The 18,793-nt window shown below is 55.2% G+C and overlaps 2 protein-coding genes and 1 long non-coding RNA gene across 5 annotated transcripts; 2 read left to right on the plus strand and 1 right to left on the minus strand.

Annotated features, from left to right (window-relative positions):
* Positions 1 to 920: 920 nt before the first annotated feature.
* Positions 921 to 4,620, plus strand: HOXA11 (homeobox A11). Its single transcript, XM_055420254.2, has 2 exons — positions 921 to 1,759; positions 3,171 to 4,620. Exons 1-2 carry the CDS (start codon positions 1,042 to 1,044, stop codon positions 3,401 to 3,403), a joined length of 951 nt encoding a protein of 316 aa, XP_055276229.1. The 5' UTR covers positions 921 to 1,041; the 3' UTR covers positions 3,404 to 4,620.
* A 1,597-nt stretch (positions 4,621 to 6,217) lies between these two features.
* Positions 6,218 to 15,672, plus strand: HOXA10 (homeobox A10). Of its 2 annotated transcripts, none has more exons than XM_088834601.1 (2): positions 6,218 to 6,601; positions 14,122 to 15,672. In XM_088834601.1, exons 1-2 carry the CDS (start codon positions 6,592 to 6,594, stop codon positions 14,394 to 14,396), a joined length of 285 nt encoding a protein of 94 aa, XP_088690727.1. In that variant the 5' UTR covers positions 6,218 to 6,591; the 3' UTR covers positions 14,397 to 15,672. The 2 variants fall into 2 exon arrangements, with proteins under 2 accessions (XP_088690727.1, XP_055276950.2); XM_055420975.2 differs by lacking the exon at positions 6,218 to 6,601 and adding an exon at positions 11,837 to 12,926 and having other exon boundaries at positions 14,122 to 14,396.
* LOC129552516 (uncharacterized) lies at positions 15,288 to 17,868 on the minus strand. 2 transcript variants are annotated; one of them, XR_016037044.1, is made up of 4 exons: positions 17,263 to 17,868; positions 16,513 to 16,807; positions 15,675 to 15,922; positions 15,294 to 15,424 (listed from the first exon to the last, which is right to left on the minus strand). It is a non-coding gene; the product is annotated as an uncharacterized LOC129552516 (long non-coding RNA). The 2 variants fall into 2 exon arrangements; XR_008685252.2 differs by lacking the exon at positions 15,675 to 15,922 and having other exon boundaries at positions 15,288 to 15,424.
* Positions 17,869 to 18,793: the final 925 nt, after the last annotated feature.

The raw sequence follows: 18,793 nt of genomic DNA on the forward strand, positions 1-18,793 counted from the left end.
TCGCCTCAACCGCATGGTTTCCCGAGTCTTCAGCTCCGGAAGACCCAGCAGGCGGATCAGTGAGCAGCGGCGCAGCCCCCGCGCCTCTGGCTCTGTTGAGTCCCTCCGAACCCCGGCAGACGGCGAGAAGGAGAGGGTTTCTCCAAGGGCAGGGCGTGTGGGTGAGGAGGCCGGCAGGGAGAATGAAAGGGAGGTGGATCCCGGGTGAGACGAAGGCCCTTCCGGGACCTGCGGATCCCTGACAAACCGCGGGGGAAGCCGCCCTGGTTGTTGGCGGTTTAGGGACGGAAGGCACTAAAGCGCTTCGGAAGTGACCATGAATGCGAGCGTGTAATCAAGTCACCGTGCAAATCGGGCAAGCCACGAGGCAGTCACATCCACGGCTGCGAACCCTGGCCCCGAAGGGGGTCCAGCCAGGATCGGAGGCAGAGGTGGTTCCCAGAGCAAGCCTGTGGGAGGGGGACAGCGCAGAAGGAGGTGCGAACGCGAGCCTCCAGGCAGATAGATTCCAAGACCACGCACGGGCCACGCAGCGACGAGCTCCCACCCGGCCACCCCCAGCCTGTGGCATCCCTCACCCGGGGAGAGGTGGGTGGCAGTTGAGCTCTCTCACCGCCCTCGGCGCACTCAAGGGCCAGCACCGTGCAGCTGAGCACAAGCAATTGGCACGGGGTAGCACCCAGCCTCGCCGCGCGCCGGGAGGCCCCCCAGCCAACATGAGTTACACCGGCGATTACGTGCTTTCGGTGAGAACACCGAGTGACGATCTGTTGCTTCCCCTGAGGTGGCTACAAAGAAAGGAAGCCGGGGAGGGAGGGGGGGAAAAAAGGAAAGGGAAAAAAAAAAAAAAACCGGACTCGCTCGCAGCTTGTCAATTTCAACATCGGGTCACATGACCAGCACCTCCCTGCTAAGGATGGGGATAGATTTCCACGTCAGCTTACGTCTCCAAATTTCTACTTCACGGATCCGCTTCAAAGAGGCAGCTGCAGTGGAGAATCATGTTAAGCTCGGCTACTGCGGAGAGCCCAAGGTAGCCCAATGATGGATTTTGATGAGCGTGGTCCCTGCTCCTCTAACATGTATTTGCCAAGTTGTACTTACTACGTCTCGGGTCCAGATTTCTCCAGCCTCCCTTCTTTTCTACCCCAGACCCCGTCTTCGCGCCCAATGACATACTCCTACTCTTCCAACCTGCCCCAGGTCCAACCCGTGCGCGAAGTGACCTTCAGAGAATACGCCATTGAGCCCGCCACTAAATGGCACCCCCGCGGCAATCTGGCCCACTGCTACTCCGCGGAGGAGCTCGTGCACAGAGACTGCCTGCAGGCGCCCAGCGCAGCCGGCGTGCCTGGCGACGTGCTGGCCAAGAGCTCGGCCAACGTCTACCACCACCCCACCCCCGCCGTCTCGTCCAATTTCTATAGCACGGTGGGCAGGAACGGCGTCCTGCCGCAGGCTTTCGACCAGTTTTTCGAGACGGCCTACGGCACCCCGGAAAACCTCGCCTCCTCCGACTACCCAGGGGACAAGAGCGCCGAGAAGGGGCCCCCGGCGGCCGCGGCGACCTCCGCGGCGGCGGCGGCGGCGGCGGCAGCGGCCACGGGCACGCCGGCAACTTCAAGTTCGGACAGCGGCGCCGGCGGCTGCCGGGAGGCGGCGGCGGCGGCGGAGGAAAAGGAGCGGCGGCGGCGCCCCGAGAGCAGCAGCAGCCCCGAGTCGTCTTCCGGCCACACTGAGGACAAGGCCGGCGGCTCCAGTACGTATAAAAGGCAGCGCGCCCTGCGCTTTATGAAAGGGGAGTTGGAAATCTAGCGCAGCACCGCTGTTAAATTTTTATATGCTGTTTTATAAGCATATAAGGTTTATGAAGGGCCTTTAGGTTTCCCCCCAACAAAACTTTGTTATAAAAGGCGGGATCACGTGGCGAGTGCTGAAATTGGCCGTGAAATACCCACCGGCTAAGGCATGCCTGCAAAAAAAAAAACCAACAAAAAAACTCCCTTTTCCCCTTTTTTCCCTTCTCGGCTCCCAAGCCCAGCAGCTCGACCCCGCTCGGGGCCAGCTCGGGGCTGGGGAGCCGGAGGTGGGCGCCTGTAAATTCTCCCTGAAAGGGTTCGGGAGCCTTTGATAGCGAGGTAATCCGGAGATTTTTATAAAAGCCATGTGTTGCGCCGGGACTGTAGTCCCGGCCGGGATTCAAAGGCATCGGTGTTTAACGATGGCGCTAGGAGCGTGTTTAACAGATAAAATAGCCCGCTTAGCTCGAGCAATATATTAAAAGAAACAAATTAACCCAAAGTTGGCCTTTTTGTCCAAAGGAAGCCATTTTCCTTGGGCGCAGTGGCAATTACGTGTGCTGCCTTCTGTCCGACTGCATGTTACAATTGTTATTCAATCTGTCAAAAGCGGGTTTTTTCTTTACTTCTGGTGGCGTTTTATTGAAAGGGGCACAAGTAGAGCCTGCCTGCAGCTCTGCGAAACCCCTCTGTCCTCCAGCCTATCGGGGACAGCACCCCAGCCCGGCCAGGGCACCAGGATGGCTGGGTGGCCTTGGTCCTTAGGGAAGGCCCGAGGTAGGGGGCTTCCGCTGCCCCCTCCCCACCCCGCGGAAGCCAGGGGGCTGGCCGGGGAGGCAGGAGCTGGTGGCCAGGACTTAGGTTGACAAAGACCTGGCAGCTGCCCCCAGATGTTAACGAGGGCCGAGTCCCGCCGAAGCCGATAAAGTCTGGGGCTGGGGCCGCCTTTACTGCCTCGGGACTCGGCCGCCCAGGTGCTGGAAGGTGAAATGGTCGCGGGCGGCTGTTTGTTTAGTCTGGCCGGCCTGGAGGCAGCCGGCAACCCCCACTCGCCGCCTTGAAAGAGGTTTCCGGGGCACTAACTCGCCTGTTGCAGTGAGGAACCCTCCTTTCTGCTCCGGAGCAGAGTAAGCAGCTTCCCTGGGGGCCTATCTAGGGAGCTGGCTTTTATCCGGAGCTGAACTTCCTCCCGCAGCCTCTCCCCCAGCCGGCAGTAAGAGCCTGAAGGCAGGGACCTAGTAAGGGGACCTTGCTTGGGCTTGGGGCAGGGCTTCCATTCCCTGAGGCCAGCCCTTTCCCTTCACTTGGGGCTCTGGGATGGATTGCAACCGTCACACCTGGCTCACGCCCTGCCTCTTTCGTCCTTCACAGGTGGCCAACGAACCCGAAAGAAGCGCTGCCCCTACACCAAGTACCAGATCCGGGAGCTAGAGCGCGAGTTCTTCTTCAGTGTGTACATCAACAAAGAGAAACGCCTGCAACTATCCCGCATGCTCAACCTCACCGACCGTCAGGTCAAAATCTGGTTTCAGAACAGAAGAATGAAGGAAAAAAAAATTAACAGAGACCGTTTACAGTACTACTCGGCCAATCCGCTTCTCTAAAGGCTCCAGCCAGCTGGACCTGGGTGGGGGGCTTCATACACAGGAGATTATATGCAGATTTTGCCCTTGACAAGGTCAAGGCATGTGGTGACTTTTGAAGAAAGGAGATGTGCAAGAGCGAGAAGGCAATACACGGAGACAGCCTGGAAGGAGGCCGCCCTGTGGTGGTTAAGATTTCTAATGATACTTGGATTCAGAGAGTTGTGCATCAAGGAGAATGAATGGTGTGGGGCCTCTGGTGGTTCACCTTTGGAGACTGCTAGAGCTCTGAGCTGGGTGTGGTCTCCATCAGGGACTGGGCCCCCTTCCCGGCCCCCCGAGGAAAATGATCCCAACCCAGGACCCTCCACACAGAGCCTGGTCACCTCTAGGACGGCTGTGTCAAGATCGCCAAACCCCATTCAGTTTGGGAAAAGGAGCAGAAGGAAAGGGGAGGATTCCTAGATGTCTGGATTGGGGCTGCTTTCCAAAGCTAATGTGAAAGATGACTGGATTAAGAGGTCGAGGCAAGGTGGGAAAGAGCTGTTGATCCTTGAGGGGAACAATAATCTACCATCCTAGGTGGCATCAGTGGCTCTCCACTCTTCCTAGGCACTCACCCCACCGTCCTAGGCCCGAGCTTCTAGCGGTCGACTGCCTTCTGCAACCCACCTAGTTTTTCCTACCGACGAGGGTCTTCGTCTGGCCTGCCACTTTGGGCCTAAAACCTGGTGGCAGAGCAGACCATTCCCTGAGGTGGAAGACATCAAAAAGCCTAGAGGCTGCACCCAGGTCGCTGGCCCCCGGATCCCTGCAGGAAATGCCTGTGGAGTGCGGCAATTTGGCAAAGTCTGTGCCACACTTAATTCAAGCTTGGATTTGCTCAGTGAAGCGGCGGGCCTGGCCAGCAGTCCCCAGCTATGAGGGGTTGAGTCCCCCAAATGCCCAGTTTCCACGCCGTACTCTGCCCTTTGCCACCCCAGAACTGAGCTTGGAAGCTTTCGGTGATCTTCCAAGAGCTCAAGAGTGATTTGGAATTATTTTAAAAGATAAATATTATATTATATATATATATTTCCCTGCAAGAACCAAAGTGAATTTTAAAAGATGCAATGTAGAGGGGGGGAAAAAAGATGATGAAGAGAATATTTAAAGGCTCTATCTGTTTACAGTGTTCCACGGTTAAACTCACTCACTGCTAAAAATATTTGAATGTACGCTTCATACAGGGATGGTGTTCAAAGACTTGTAAATAAAGGAACCATAACCTATTTTGTTTGAATACATTTTTTTTTTTTGCCATTAGTTGATTGTCTTTGGGGTATTGGAGGGGATGGGAAGGGTGTTGGAAATGGTATTTTTAATTTTTTGCAATATTTGAAAAGCATTAGGGAGATACTTTGAGGTAGTTCAGCCAGTCAGGGTCTGGGGCCCTCAGCTGAGAAAGGTAGACACCCTCCCATTAAATCTCCTGTGCCTCCCCATGTGAAGAAGCATCTGGTGGCTCTGCGTGTAAAGGGAATAATGGCTTCTTCTCCGTTCTAGCCCATCACATAAGTCGCAGCATGTATATGGGCGACAGGGCACAAGGAAAATAAAGTCTGTGGAAACTTGAGTATTGGGTCCTGGTGTGACATTCCTCTCCCTACTCGCCTTTTACTGCCAAATGTCACCCCCCCAGTACCACTACCCCCCTTAGGAAAGAGGCAAGTTACTAGGCCTCTGAGGAGGTGGGGAGGTGGCTTATTCAGGGTTTAACTCCATTAGAAGCCAGGCTTAGGAAGTCAAGGTGAATGGCCAGGTCCTTTGGGGAAGTGAGGTCTCAGGAATGGGGTATCCCAGGGCCTGGAATATGGGGCTTCATCCCCTCAGACTGACCCAGACCTGAGAGAAAGCCTTGGGACTTGAGGTGGCCAATGAGTCTGATCCCAGGCTGGGCTCACTCATCTCCAAACTAGAAGGCCTGAAGTGGAAACACTCTAGGGTGCCCTTCAGCAAGGGGGAGACTGGTCTGGGTACAAAGAGCAGACTCACAGGAGTATCTAAGGGCGCTTTCTCCCCAGCTCCCAGCTGAGGCTGCCTTTTCCCTTTGGGGAAAGAAAGATGCTGGTTTTCTTTGTTTCCTGCCTTTGAACTTCTGCCTTAAATTTGGACATCACCCATAACCTTGAGGGGCAGGGTGAAAGGCCAGTGCCTTTTGTTTGTCCACCCCACCCCACCCCCCACCTCACCCACCCCCACTACCCCCCACTCTCACCCCTACCCCACCCCACCCCACCCCACCCCATCCCATCCCATCCCACCCCATCCCATTCTCTCTCCCTAGCCACCCAGGCAGGATCAGAGAGAGCAGCAGAGGGGATGGAATTTGGAGAGAGGCCCCAGACCCCAGACCCCAGACCCCAGCTTTGTTTATTTGTTTGTGTGTTTGTCTAACTGGCGCGACTGGGAAAATCAAGCTCAAAGGGGAATGGGACAGACCCCGAGATGAATGTCTAGGTTGATAGACACACAGAGGTGAACAAGGACTCTCCTGCGGGGCAGGGAGGGAGCGGGCAGGGAAGCCCAGGATTTAAGGAAAGACTTCCTTTGGGACGGTTAAAGATTAACCAAAGTCTCACAAGTTGCTAGGGAGAGTCTAGCCAGGAGGACTGTTCGAGGGCGGGCGGCGGCGAGCGGGCGCGGGTTTGATTTCTGAGCCCTATAAAAGCCCATCCTCCGATGGCTGTGACAATGTGGTCGTAAACCCGTCCGGGGCCGGCCTATTTGCATATTTGGAATGCGCCGCTATAAACCCGGCTGGGGTTTTGCAGCAATTTCTTAGATGTAAAAATGAGATCTCTTTAGCAGCGGGCTGGGCACATTCTCTCCTTGTCTCTGCCTTGAGCCTGCTCTCCTCTCCCGGCTGCGGGCCGGAGTTCGGGCCGGGTCTAGGCGCTCGGCCGCCACGAGATGGCGCACTTCCGATCAATGTCAAAGCCGCCGGGGAGCGGGGAACCCCAGCGCGATTCTTGGCCTTTGTTCGCTTCTGGTACTAAGAGCAGCACGTTACCTTATTTCACTTGTCCCGCTCTCCTCCGTATCAAAAAAAAGGGGGGCTCACCTTCAAGAAGTGGTTGGTGTTGTAATTTAAAGCAACGCGCCTTCTCTAGGCCTCGCAGGCGTCGCGGCGCGGAGAAGCCAGCTGTCCCTTGGCAGTGATTTCGGAAATGTGTCAAGGTAAGAGGCCACAAGTTTAGCAATTTCAATCTGGCTGGGGCGGGAGCGGGGCCGGGTGTCTGAGCAGGGCTGGGGAAAGTGGCTGGGTGTGTGAGCTCGGGGGTGACGCTATAGGCGCTCGACCCACCCCACCCCCCTTCTCCCATCGCTCCCTAAGGTTGGAAAGCAGGGGGAGGCCCCAGTGGAGGTTGACGGTTTTAACTCTCTGCGCCAGCATTTCACCTGAGGCGATCTTTAGATTTTGTAGAAATACTCAAAAAGGATGAACCAGGGATGGGGAGCATCCTCCTGGCTGTGCTGGCATACCGGCTTATGGTGGTTAAAAAAAAGGCGGGGTAGGAGATGGAGGGACTGGGGAAAACAGAGTTTCTCCTCGAAATGATGAAGTGGTCAGCGACTGTGGTCACTGGGGCAGAAGTCAGGGAAGTAGCCGATTTCCTACTAGGTGCGTTCTCTAGGTTTGCCGAACAGACCGGAGGTAACCTTTGTTCCGAAAAAGGCCAATTCGGAGAAGTCGCGTTATATTTTTGAGGCTACCAAAGAAACCTGTGTTGCTTATTTGGATTGTACCGCTATAAACCTGGCTGGAGGTTTGCAGCAATTTCTTAGATGTAAAAATGAGATATTTTACATATTTCGCAAACGTGCAAAAATTGTATTGATCCCAAGGCTGGCAGTGAGGATAAACTCTGATCAAACAATCTCTCCATCAGAGTGTCATAAAACACGTTTAAAATAATCATGTCACTTACATTTCGGAAGCCAAACTCAAATTCCCTCTTTTCCTATATTTAAATTTTTTATTCCAGTATGTTTTCATTAGTTTCTTGAAATGGTTATTTTCTTTTTACAAATATGCCGTGCATGGGTGAGTGGGGTGGGGGGAATCTCATAGAAAGTAGATGCTGCCGTAGATGCTGCCGTGTATGAGTATATAATTTTGCCGATCACAGTCACCAGTCTTTGTTGAGTATGGTCTCTCAAACTCTACCAGAATAAAGCAAGGAGTGGGCGCCCACACAGTGCTCTTTGCAGCTTAAGCCTTTCCTCATATCATTTCTAGGCCAGAGGCAGTTTATGATGGACAAAACTGAGGATACTGCAATTGAGGGGTGTATGTGAGGGGTGTACGAAAAAAGTCTCCAACACTTCCCCCATCAGGAGAGAAGGGCCAGTTCAGTGGCTGGATTTAGAAAAAACTTTTAAGCAGGATGTTTAGGGATAGACTGATTCTAAAAAGACACATCAAATTCTGTATCCCTGAAAATGTTGACATTCTTAAAGACGAATGGAAGAAGCAGGTCTTTGCTCCTGCCAAAATTTAAACTATGCAGTAAATACATGAATCGAAAAAGTCCAGAATTTTTGTTAAAGCGGAATATGTCAAAGTAGCATTTATTTTCCCTCTCCGGGGCTGCATCTCAACTCCACGGCCGATCAGATAATACTGCACCCAGAAAGCACTGAGAGCAACCTCCAGATACAAATTGTTTACTGGCTATCTCAATCTCAGTACCTGGTATTTTTTGTAAGAATTTTTTTGGTAATAACAGTTTATTATTTCTCGTGGTTTGCAAGGGCCTACTCAGGAGAGGGAATCCACTATCTGGTAAACTGCAGGGTAATTCTCAACAGAGGGCTTATTTCACTAGCCTGGCATTTACTTCAGCTCCATAGCTGAATGGGGTGTAATGAACCAGGTAGAAATGAGCAATATTTACTCCTAAATAAAATGTGGGCCCCGGCAACTGCACAGGCCTCGAAGCAGGCAGACACTAGAGAGTTTTAGGTCAAAGGCATTCTGACCACCAAGAGAGAAATTCGGCAGCTGGGAAAGAGGAGGAAAGAGAGAAAAAGAAGGCAAATGGACGAGAGGGAGAGAGTGTCCAGAAGCCGACCATTGAATTGCTTTTCTTAATTTCTTGGGGGTGGGGAACCCTGGGAAAGCTGAGATGATCAATAAATGGAATATTTTATTGAGGAGGCTAACACCTCCATGTTAGTCTGGGGAGTGTGGAGCCTTGGGGGCGATCGGGGGTGCTGGGAGCTCCAAGACTAACTGAGAAGGTAGCGGCATTTGACTTGAGCTTTTGCTTTCTGGATATCTTCTTGTCCAAGTCAGCAGGGAAAGCCAATCTGTGTCCCAAGTGCACCCATGGGCTCTCCATTCACTCTTGCTCTCGGCTCAGCAGAGGAGGTAGAGAGGGCCAGAGAGAAGATCCCACACGGGTTTACATATTGTTTCTTTCTTTTTTTTTCCAAACAAGAAAGCACAAACTCAACATCCCATTTGGCTTATTAGAAGAGGGGGAAAGATGATAGGGAGAAATATCCAACTCTCCCCAAAGATCCGTGAAGACCCAAGTGCCAATGCCACGGTCTGTGAGCCCACAGCCGCCTTTCCACCTCCTCTACTCCTCAGCCGCGGTGGCCTTCTCATAACAGACACGGCACCAAACTGATATTTGTAACCTTGTTGGAGCGTGCATGCTCTTGGATCCCATTCAGCCTAGAAGGCCATTTGGCCACCCTACAGAGCTCTGACTAGATGGGGCCTGAGCTGCCTACAGCCGGGAACCCAGCTTGTCTTACCAGTCAAACTGGCAGGGCTACTGAATTCCCAGAGTCTTGGAACATTCTGGAGAGGCCAAGGAAAAGGCTTTGAGGGAGTCTGTGAATTCCCTGAAAATGACTGGGTCAAATTGTAGGAATGCACAGATTCACATTTTTCACAGGGTAAGAGTCCGAACGTGGCCTTAGATTTACCAAAGGGGGTCCAACTTTCAAAAATATTAAGAAAGACAAGTTTAGATCATTGTCTTTCACTTTATTTTATTTAGCCTCCACTATCTCAAGCATTTTTCTCCTGTGGCCACTGGCCCTTCCAAACCTGTGGTCTGGGAAGTTGCTTTCTGCATCATTTTGACTGAAAAAGCACCCAGTCCTGGCGCACTTACCTGCGGGGGCTCATTCTTCTCAAGGAACCCTCTCCTATAGGCGGAACCTACTTCTCTCCGGGCAGAAATTTCCTGATAGGCATGAACAGTACTAAGGGGCAAAGCCTCCTTCTCAGGCAGCCCTTGGCTCTGTGGCATTTCCCAGTAGCTCTGCTGAACACAACAGTCCCAGTCAGTTTCACTCTCCTGACAAGCTGGGTAAGGACTAAGCCCATCTGGGGAGAGGTCCTAGGCTGCCTTACTCTGAAACTTCTGGTCCTCAAGTTCGTTGATCTCGTGGGCCTAGCCTGATGGAAATTTGCCTTGGCCTTGTGCGTTTGAGGCATTTGAGCGATACGGAGAGCGAAGGACATTTCCTGAGCTCGGCACCGACCCTTCACTTGATTCGGCGGCGTTGCTCGGCCGCCTCAAGATCCTGATTGGAGAGAGGTGGCTCTCTCCTTTTCTACCTCTCTCTTTTCTCTCCCTCTGTCCTCTCCTCTTTTCCTTTCTTTCTGTTCTCTTCTCCACCCCAGAGGCCCAGTCCTCGGAGCCGGTCACCGCGGGGCGCAGAAGTAGAAGTGGCTGGAGCGCAGCGCAAGCGGTGGCGCGGCCTCCGGGTGCTGCGCGCCGAGCTGAGCAGCCGCTGCCGGCAGAGACCGCAACTGCGTGCTGACATCTCAGAAGCCAGCGCCGGGGCTCTGCCGCCTGCTCTCCCGTACTCTCTCTCTGGGTCCTCCCAGACTCGGCTTCCTCCTCCGCCTGGGTTCATATTGGGAAGAACAAGGCCAAGTGCCCGGCAAATCACCCGGGATGCAAGGGTCTTTCCCCGCCGCCGACCGCCGAGGCCTGAGCGGTCTGCTTCCCGAGATGCCGGCGTGCAGCCGCGCGACTCAAGCCCGCTGCAGGGGCCGGAGCTGGCGGAGCGGGCAGGCCTGGGGCATCCTGGAGAGCTCTAGCCCTAGCCCGCAGGCCAGGGACAAGGCAACGACCTCCTGGGCTCCCTGGATCCGGCCGGAAAACGTCGCGTTTCCTGAGACATGTATGAGGCCCACACTTGGGGGCTAGCGCCCTGGGCCGGCCGTTTCCAGTTCACTAAGAGCGCGGTCCCTACGACCAGGGAAGGAGGCGGCCTGGGTGTCTGTTGAGCAAAGGGCCTGGCCTCCGAACGCGCCTATAACTGGGCCACGAGCCCAGCCAGGCCTCACAGGGAACGGATTTCCTCACCACGGGCCTCGTTAAAATGCTCACACCACGGGAGTGAGGGCTGCCCCATCCGTGGGTTTGGAGGGGAGGGGGGAGGGGGAGGGGGAGAAGGGGAGGGGACAGAGGCAGGAGTGTGGTGACACTGGTTCTTGTCGTAGCCCCCGGGTGCGAATGCCAAGGCTAAAGGGAGAATTCGAGAATTGGGTGGCAGAGGTGTTCGTTGGCCGTCCCCCACCCCAATTTCCTCCTCCAGGTCTTCCCCTCCGGATAAGCCAAAGGCCCTCAAGATCAACCCTTTTTTCACTTCCCCCCAAAAGGCGTATGAGCTTGGAGGCTGTCAGGGTGATTGGCTGTGGGGTACCTGGACCTGGCTCTGGCCTGGGGGCAAGGGTGGGGAAGTCTTTCAGCCAAAGCTGTCAGTCGCCTCGACCCCCGCCCCCCGACTGATGCCAGCCCACCAAAGTTCACCAACAGGAGCTACAGAGAAGGCAAGCCAGGTGAGCACACCATAGGCAAAGATCCTAAATGGATCAACCCACTGGCGGAGGAGGAGTGGAGCGGGTTTGGGGCCGAGAGGCCAGGGCATTGCATTTTGGGGAAAGTTCGGTGAGGGATGCTAGAAAGAAGTGGCGATTGCCAGCTTCCAGTCTCCTCTGGATTTCGGAAACTCTGAAGATCCTGGTGATTTTAGGACTAGGTCCCCCACCTTGGGGATAGAACTCCGGGTCTGGGGCTGAATGGGAAGAACCTGAGGCACTGAGCCCCCCCTTAGTGTTTTAAGAGTGCACCCAAGTCTGGTGGCTGATTCGAAAAATTAAAGCAGGGAGCCCCCAAAGAGGGCCGGGGTGCGCACCATAAACACACCACTTGTTAACTGCATGGGGCCCAGGGGCCCTTCAAACAGACCCCAAAGGAGGGCGTGCGTCCGGGCATGGGCGGAGCAAGCCCAGGGGCCAGGCCCCCCACCAGCCACGTTGGGGCAGCCCCCGTCGCTTCTGGCCTTTGGGTTGAGGTATCGGGTGTGCGTCTTGCGGCCCATCAATACAGATTACATATTTATATCAATCGCGGGCTCGGAGGGCGCCCTCGGAGAGCGGCCCCGCGCCTACGAAACCAAACTGGGAGTGGTCGCGCGGAAACTCTGGCTCAGGATTGGCTGCGGGCGCCCGCCGCGGTGCGGGGGGATTGCTAATCGTATTCAGCATGTTTTGCACAAGAAATGTCAGCCAGAAAGGGCTATCTGCTCCCTTCGCCAAATTATCCCACAACAATGTCATGCTCGGAGAGCCCCGCCGCGAACTCTTTTTTGGTCGACTCGCTCATCAGCTCCGGCAGAGGCGAGGCTGGCGGTGGTGGCGGCGGCGCTGGGGGCGGCGGCGGCGGCGGCTACTACGCCCACGGCGGGGTCTACCTGCCGTCCGCCGCCGACCTGCCCTATGGGCTGCAGAGCTGCGGGATCTTCCCGGCTCTGGGAGGCAAGCGCAATGAGGCGGCGTCGCCGGGCGGCGGTGGTGGCAGCGGGGGCCTGGGTCCCGGGGCGCACGGCTACGCGCCGGCGCCTATAGACCTGTGGCTGGAAGCGCCCCGGTCGTGCCGTATGGAGCAGCCCGAAGGGCCGCCGCCGCCGCAGCAGCCCCAGCCGCCGCCCCCACCGCAACCACCCCAGCCCCCGCCGCAGGCCACCTCGTGCTCTTTCGCGCAGAACATCAAAGAGGAGAGCTCCTACTGCCTCTACGACTCGGCTGACAAATGCCCCAAAGGCTCGTCCGCCGCTGCCGAGCTGGCCCCCTTCCCGCGGGGCCCGCCGCCCGACGGCTGCACCCTGGGTACCTCCAGCGGGGTGCCAGTGCCCGGCTACTTCCGCCTCTCTCAGGCCTATGGCACCGCCAAGGGCTACGGCGGCGGCGGTGGCGGCGCGCCGCAGCTCGGCGCCGGCCCGTTCCCCGCTCAGCCCCCGGGGCGCGGCTTCGACCCGCCACCCGCACTCGCCTCCAGTTCGGTGGATGCAGCCCGGAAGGAGCGAGCCCTCGATTCGCCGCCGCCCCCCACGCTGGCTTGCGGTGGCGGCGGCGGCGGGGGCTCGCAGGGCGACGAGGAGGCGCACGCGTCGTCCTCGGCCGCGGAGGAGCTCTCCCCGGCCCCTTCCGAGAGCAGCAAAGCCTCGCCCGAGAAGGACTCCCTGGGTAAGCAGGGCGCGCTGAAGGGCTCCGCAGTCAGGCGGGCTGGCAGACAGGCAAACCCAGAGAAGGGAAAGGAGCAGAGAGCCAGGAGTCCGCACAGCAGCCGGCCGGCCTTGGCCCGAGCTGCAGGCAGGCTGACCTTGTGAACTTGCTTTTTTAATATTTGGGCGTGGGGACGCAGTAAAAAATTCATGTCCCGGCTTAGCGCCCCACACCGAGATGTTCTCTGCTCTCGCCTCCCCTCACTCCGACTGGAGCCGAGGACACCGGCGAGCAACTCCCTTCTTGTGCATGCCCTTCTCCGTGCCCCGGAGCACCCAAAACCCAGTCTGGGCCCAGCCTGCGAGGCGCGGCCCACGCGGGGGGGAGGGGGAGGGAGGGAAAGCGGCTCGCCCGCAGATAGCGCGGATGTTTGTAAGGCATCCAAAATAAGCAGCCGCCAGCACCAATAAATAAGCCCATTAACCGGCGAAGTTCGAGTTTACGATCCCCCTTGCTTTTTTTCAAACTTGCTTGAGGGGCGGGAATCCTCGTTGCGGGGACAAGAAAAGGCAGATCCGTCCCGGACGCCTGGGCCCTGATCTGAGAGTCAGAGAGGGGTCATTTCGTTTCCCCTGGAACTCGAAACCGCCCAGACTGCACGTCCCTGGCTCCTGGAGAGACGTGAGGGAGGGCCCTTGACCCCAATCAGTTTTTGGTGCCTTCTCTAGCTCCCAGCTGTGCCCTTCTCCCTCTCCTCAACAGGCCTTGGGTAACCACGGGGCTAGAGTGAGACAACCACGTTGCCCGCCCCCCCTTCCAAGTGAGCACCCCTGTCTCCCCATCCTGGGGGTTGCGGGAAATGCTTGTCTGCCTTGGGGCAAGAGGCAAAAAAAAAAAAAAGGCGTTAAGTTCAAGATATACAGCCTGCCCTCCCAGTCCATTCCCTCTGCAAGCGCATGGCAGCTTTGTGCTAAAACAGGTGTTTGGGGGGAAAAATGGAAGAAAATGTAAGAGAGTAGGTGTGGATGGGAGGCCCACTTGATTTTACACATGACTTTTGGAGGAACTGCTGTCCCTGGGCAAACTAAAAGGGGCTGGGGGGGGGCATAACTCTCTCTGGGTGACTTAGGGCATTCCTCATACTGTAGAGACGACCCTGCGTGCAGCCCACATGGCCTCGATTTAACCTTCCCCTCTTTATTCTCTCAAATGCCAGGCAATTCCAAAGGCGAAAATGCAGCCAACTGGCTCACTGCAAAGAGCGGCCGGAAGAAGCGCTGCCCCTACACCAAGCACCAGACGCTGGAGCTGGAGAAGGAGTTTCTGTTCAACATGTACCTTACTCGAGAGCGGCGCCTAGAGATCAGCCGCAGCGTCCACCTCACGGACAGACAAGTTAAAATCTGGTTTCAGAACCGCAGGATGAAACTGAAGAAAATGAACCGAGAAAACCGGATCCGGGAGCTCACAGCCAACTTTAATTTTTCCTGATGAAGCTCCAGGCAATGTGGTTCTTTTCGCGTCCAGAGAACCGTTCTCCTCCCTCTTGTCTTCGGCTCTGCCCAGGAACTCGCACCTGTGCCGGAGCCCCCCATTCTTCCCTCCCACACTCGCCATCTCGCTGGCCGTTACATCTGTGCAGGGCTGGTTTGTTCTGACTTTTCGTTTCTTTGTCTGTTTGCTTGGTGCCGGTTTATTTGTTGTTTTCTGGGGGAAAAAGCCATATCGCGCTAAAATTCCATAGACAGATGCTGTCCTAAGTGTCAAGTGGTGACTGGGATGGTTTGCTGTCTCGGGGTTCCACTGCTTGAAATGGCCTCTGTCCTCCGGGTGCAGCTGGTTTCCTGCGGGGCCGGCGACCTAGCCGGAAGGCGGAGGTCCCATTGTAGGCAGCTGAGGTGTCTGGCCTGAGGTCAATGGTGCAAGGAGCCGCCACCGGGCTTGCCTGCCTGGAGTGCAGGGCTGTGTTTAATCAGGGGGCACAGGCCCCTGGGTTTCTTTTCTCTTTTTTTCCTTGGCAAAGAGAAGGGCTTGCAGAAATGGACATGCAGGTTGGCAAAAGGGTTTGACTTTGGCTGATTGGTAAAACTGAGAAAGTCAGAAAGATTCATTTTTCCTTCCTCTGTAAGATAGCTCAGCTTTAAAAGAAGAAGAAATGACCAGGAGAAGGAAACGTCTCTTCCAGTTTGTGTAAGGTCTTGCATTGTGGGACTAAATTATTTCAGTTACTTTGAATTTCCATGTCCTTCTGGCTGTAGATAAATAATAGAATGTAGTTTTGTTTATACATGCAGATTTAGTGCATTTTTTGTCATTAAATAATTGTTACCACTGGTAACATACGACAAGCACACCACAATTCTCCCTGTTCTGCAGAGGTTTCTGCCCCCTTTTCCCCCCTTTTCTTTCCAAAATTCACAGAAGCCGAGGAGGTCTGGAGCAAGAGGAATAGACTAGAGAAGGGAGACATTGCTGGGTTTCCTTTATACTGTGAAGTTACATGCATAAAAGGGTCAAACCTGTAGGTGCAGAAAAAGAAAAAACTATAAAATACAAATCTGTATAAATGTCTATTATTATGAAAATTGCCAATCTTGTTTTATGCAAATGCATTCTATCATTATTATAAATGTTAGTTCTAGCTCTATTTACTTCTAATCTTAAATCAGAATAAATTAATATTGTAATGCTGCTGTGCGTGGAAAAAAAGATGATGTTTATGTTCTTATAGAAGAATAAAAGCTGTGGAATGAAGCTTTTTAATTTTACCTCTTTTTTTGACTTCTTATCTTCACCTTCCACTTTATCCCGTCCACCGCTTTTACAACAGGAGGACTAGCCCGCGCCCCCTGCAATTACTTTAGGCATCTATTTAAATATTACCTAGACGGTCGTAATTTGTCTGGGCCCTATAGCCCTGGTGCCGTAAGGTTTGTCGGCTTTTGTTCAGTTTTATGACTTGCTAGTATATCTGGATTGTGGCTGTCTTGGACCAGTGGTTTCAGTTGAGAAGGGAGCTGCATAGACAGAGGAAGCCAAACAGGATTTGTTTCGGGAGCCCCCTGGGAGGTTCGCAGAGGCTGGCTCTTTCGTGGGTCTCTTGGTCCTCGACGACCCCCAGCCTAGGATTCCGGGGAGCAGGATGGGCCCACAGCGGGTCACTAGCGTCCGCGGCAGCGGCTAGGTAGACCGCGGCGGGGCTGCCTGGGTCCTCCCGCCCCCAGCACGGCCTCCCCCACCTGGTCGCCCTCGGCGGGGCCACGCGTTTCCTGCTCGCGGGAGGCGGGGGGGGGGGGCGACAGCAGGGGGGAGGGGGCGCGGGAGCGCGAGCCCCGGCTGGCTGGCTGGCGGGGAGGGAGAGAGGGGGAGAGCGAGTGGTGGGGAGCGAGCGCGGGAGGCCGAGGCCAGACAGGGAGCCGGGCTCCGAGCTGTCCCTGGCGCATGCGAATCGCCCTGGGCTGCCGCCGCTCGGCGCCGCGCCGGCTCGCTGAGCTGCAAGATTTGGGAAACAGGCGCGCACACTGCTCGTTCCCTCCGCTCTTCTGGCTTTCTCGCCTCCTTCCATTTTCCTCTCCCCTTTACCTTCCTTCTCCCAGGTTTACCTTACCGGGGCCGGTGGCTTCTTCCTCTGCGATGCCTTAGCGGCAGCCCCGGGGGCGCTCAGCGGCAGCGGCGGGCGCAGGTTGGCGAGGGGCCAGGCGCGATCGCAGGGTTCTCACTTGGCGGCGGCGGCGGCGGCGGCGGCGGCGGCGGCGGCGGCGGCGGTGGCGGGCGAGGCAGCTCCAAGCGGGCAGCAACAGAACTGGTCGGTGATTTAGGTAGTTTCCTGTTGTTGGGATCCACCTTTCTCTCGACAGCACGACACTGCCTTCATTACTTCAGTTGAAATCGTCTCCAGGTACCTGTGAGCGCGGAGGCCGGGCCGGGCCGGGCGGGGCATCAAACCCCTGGTCGTGCCAGGCCTGCGGTGGCAACCTCGGCTTATCCCGCACGGGAGCCTGGACCCTGCCTCCTCAATGCTCTGCCAGGCTGCCGGCCTCATCCCCCTCCCCCGCCCCCCTACCTGGCCTGGAGCAGGTACGGTCAGGTTACCTGCTTCTTCGCGGACGCCAGGGGCGTGGTAGGAATTCTGAGCCCCGGGCCATTCAAGGTCAGGGGCGCACGCCTCTGTCCTGGGCCTCTCCCGCTCCCGGCCTGCGCCTGGCCAGGGACTCTGCCATTCTCCTGCAAGGCCGGGGCACCTCCAGCCCAATCCGGGGTACCAGATGAGGAAAGATAGCTTTGCCAGTGGAGATTCAGCCTAAACTAGGAAGCGGACAGGGCTGACAGGGGCTGGGATACTGGTCTTGTCACTTACCCTTCTCTGTGTAAACCTCTGTCTACTCCCAGGAGTTGCCTTTGACTCTTTCTTCCTTCTTCCCTTCCCTCCTTCCTTCCTCTTTTTTCCTTGTTTATTCCTTCCTTTTTTCTTTCACCTTCAGTCGGTGTCCAGTTTTCTTTCTGTCTGTCTCCTCCCCAACTATTCCTTTGGGAGGAACCCGGGGGAGAGATACAGGGCTTGTTTGGGGAAAGCGGGGTGGGGGGGGGTTCTTATTTTTCCATGCGCGTTCAAGCAGAGGTGGGAATCTGCTGAGGAAGAGCTGGAGGGGTGCGGCTGTCTAGGGCTGTGGATCTCGGCCTGGTGTGCTGTGGCCCAGGCAAGGCCTCGGTTATGATCACGACCGGATGGCGGCGGCCTGGCGTTCCTACTCCGCGGGTCCTGACCAGCAGCCTAGGCGATCTGATTGGGGGGAATTCACGTCGTTTTTGTGTGCCCATTCCGAGGGCAAGGAGTCCTTCCCTGATTTCATTGAGGAGATGAGGCTGAGTCCTGGGCTCAGCCAGGCTCGGTGGAATGACACGCAGGAAACTGCCACAAAGCTTCCTCTGCTTTCCCGGCCTGCTGGTCCAGGCTCCGGCTTTAATTGCGATAAGGGAGCCCCGCTAGGGCAAAGATTGGCTGTTTGCTTGCCTGTAGCTTCTATCAGGGTCAGAGGATGTTAGATCCTTGTGGGGACAGTACTAGAGAAGGGAACTGTTCCAGTGCCAGTGTGTTTCAAATAATAGGGGAAAGGAGGCCTAAATTCTAGATGCTGAGTCTGTGTTCCAAGTTGTAGGGCACAGTTTGAAGCCAGTGGGGCCATTCTCACTACTGGGAACTGAAAACAATTTCTACCCCTGGGAATCCAACACGGCTATGGACCTTCAGGCTCAAGCACAAGAAACAGTTGCGCTTTCCTTCCCAACTCCAGCAGCCCAGAAACTATTTTCACTGCCCAGCCTGCCCTCCTGTTATCGGAGAGGCTGTTACAGGGTATTATTCTCCTTAATTCCTCTCTGCCATTTTCAAGACTTGAGTAGTGGATTCATTTTGGAGGCCAAGGTTTTTGAACTCTCAGGCTAGAAAAGGCAGTTTGTAATTACACCCATTAATTGTTTCTTTATGCACACATAATCTCTTTCACCTCCAAAATAAAAGCAAACACAAAAGACTGAATATTCTCTCCCCAAACCTGTGAGCTAAATAGGAATAATATTTAGTTTTGCGATTTCCCCCTTTTCCTGGCACCAGTAAGGACTGCTTAATTCTCAACGCTGGATAATTATTTAGAAGCCATTCTGTTTGGAAAGTCTAAGGTTATTTAAAGAAACATAGCCTGTTTTATTTTAAACATTACTAACAATAATTGGTGTCTTGTCTAGTTACCAAAAAAAAAAAAAAATGGAAAAGGCAACCAGGCGTGTCCAGCCTGTTTGCAGACAATTACAATTAAGAGTGAAGGTTTCCTCCAGAGTTAATTTTTCTTAATGAAAATCTAAGGGGTCGATATTTAGGACACCCTGGGCTG

Source organism: Moschus berezovskii, chromosome 3 (assembly GCF_049115385.1).
Source record: "Moschus berezovskii isolate FMDL1 chromosome 3, NW_MosBer_1.0, whole genome shotgun sequence".
Lineage (NCBI taxonomy): Eukaryota > Metazoa > Chordata > Mammalia > Artiodactyla > Moschidae > Moschus > Moschus berezovskii.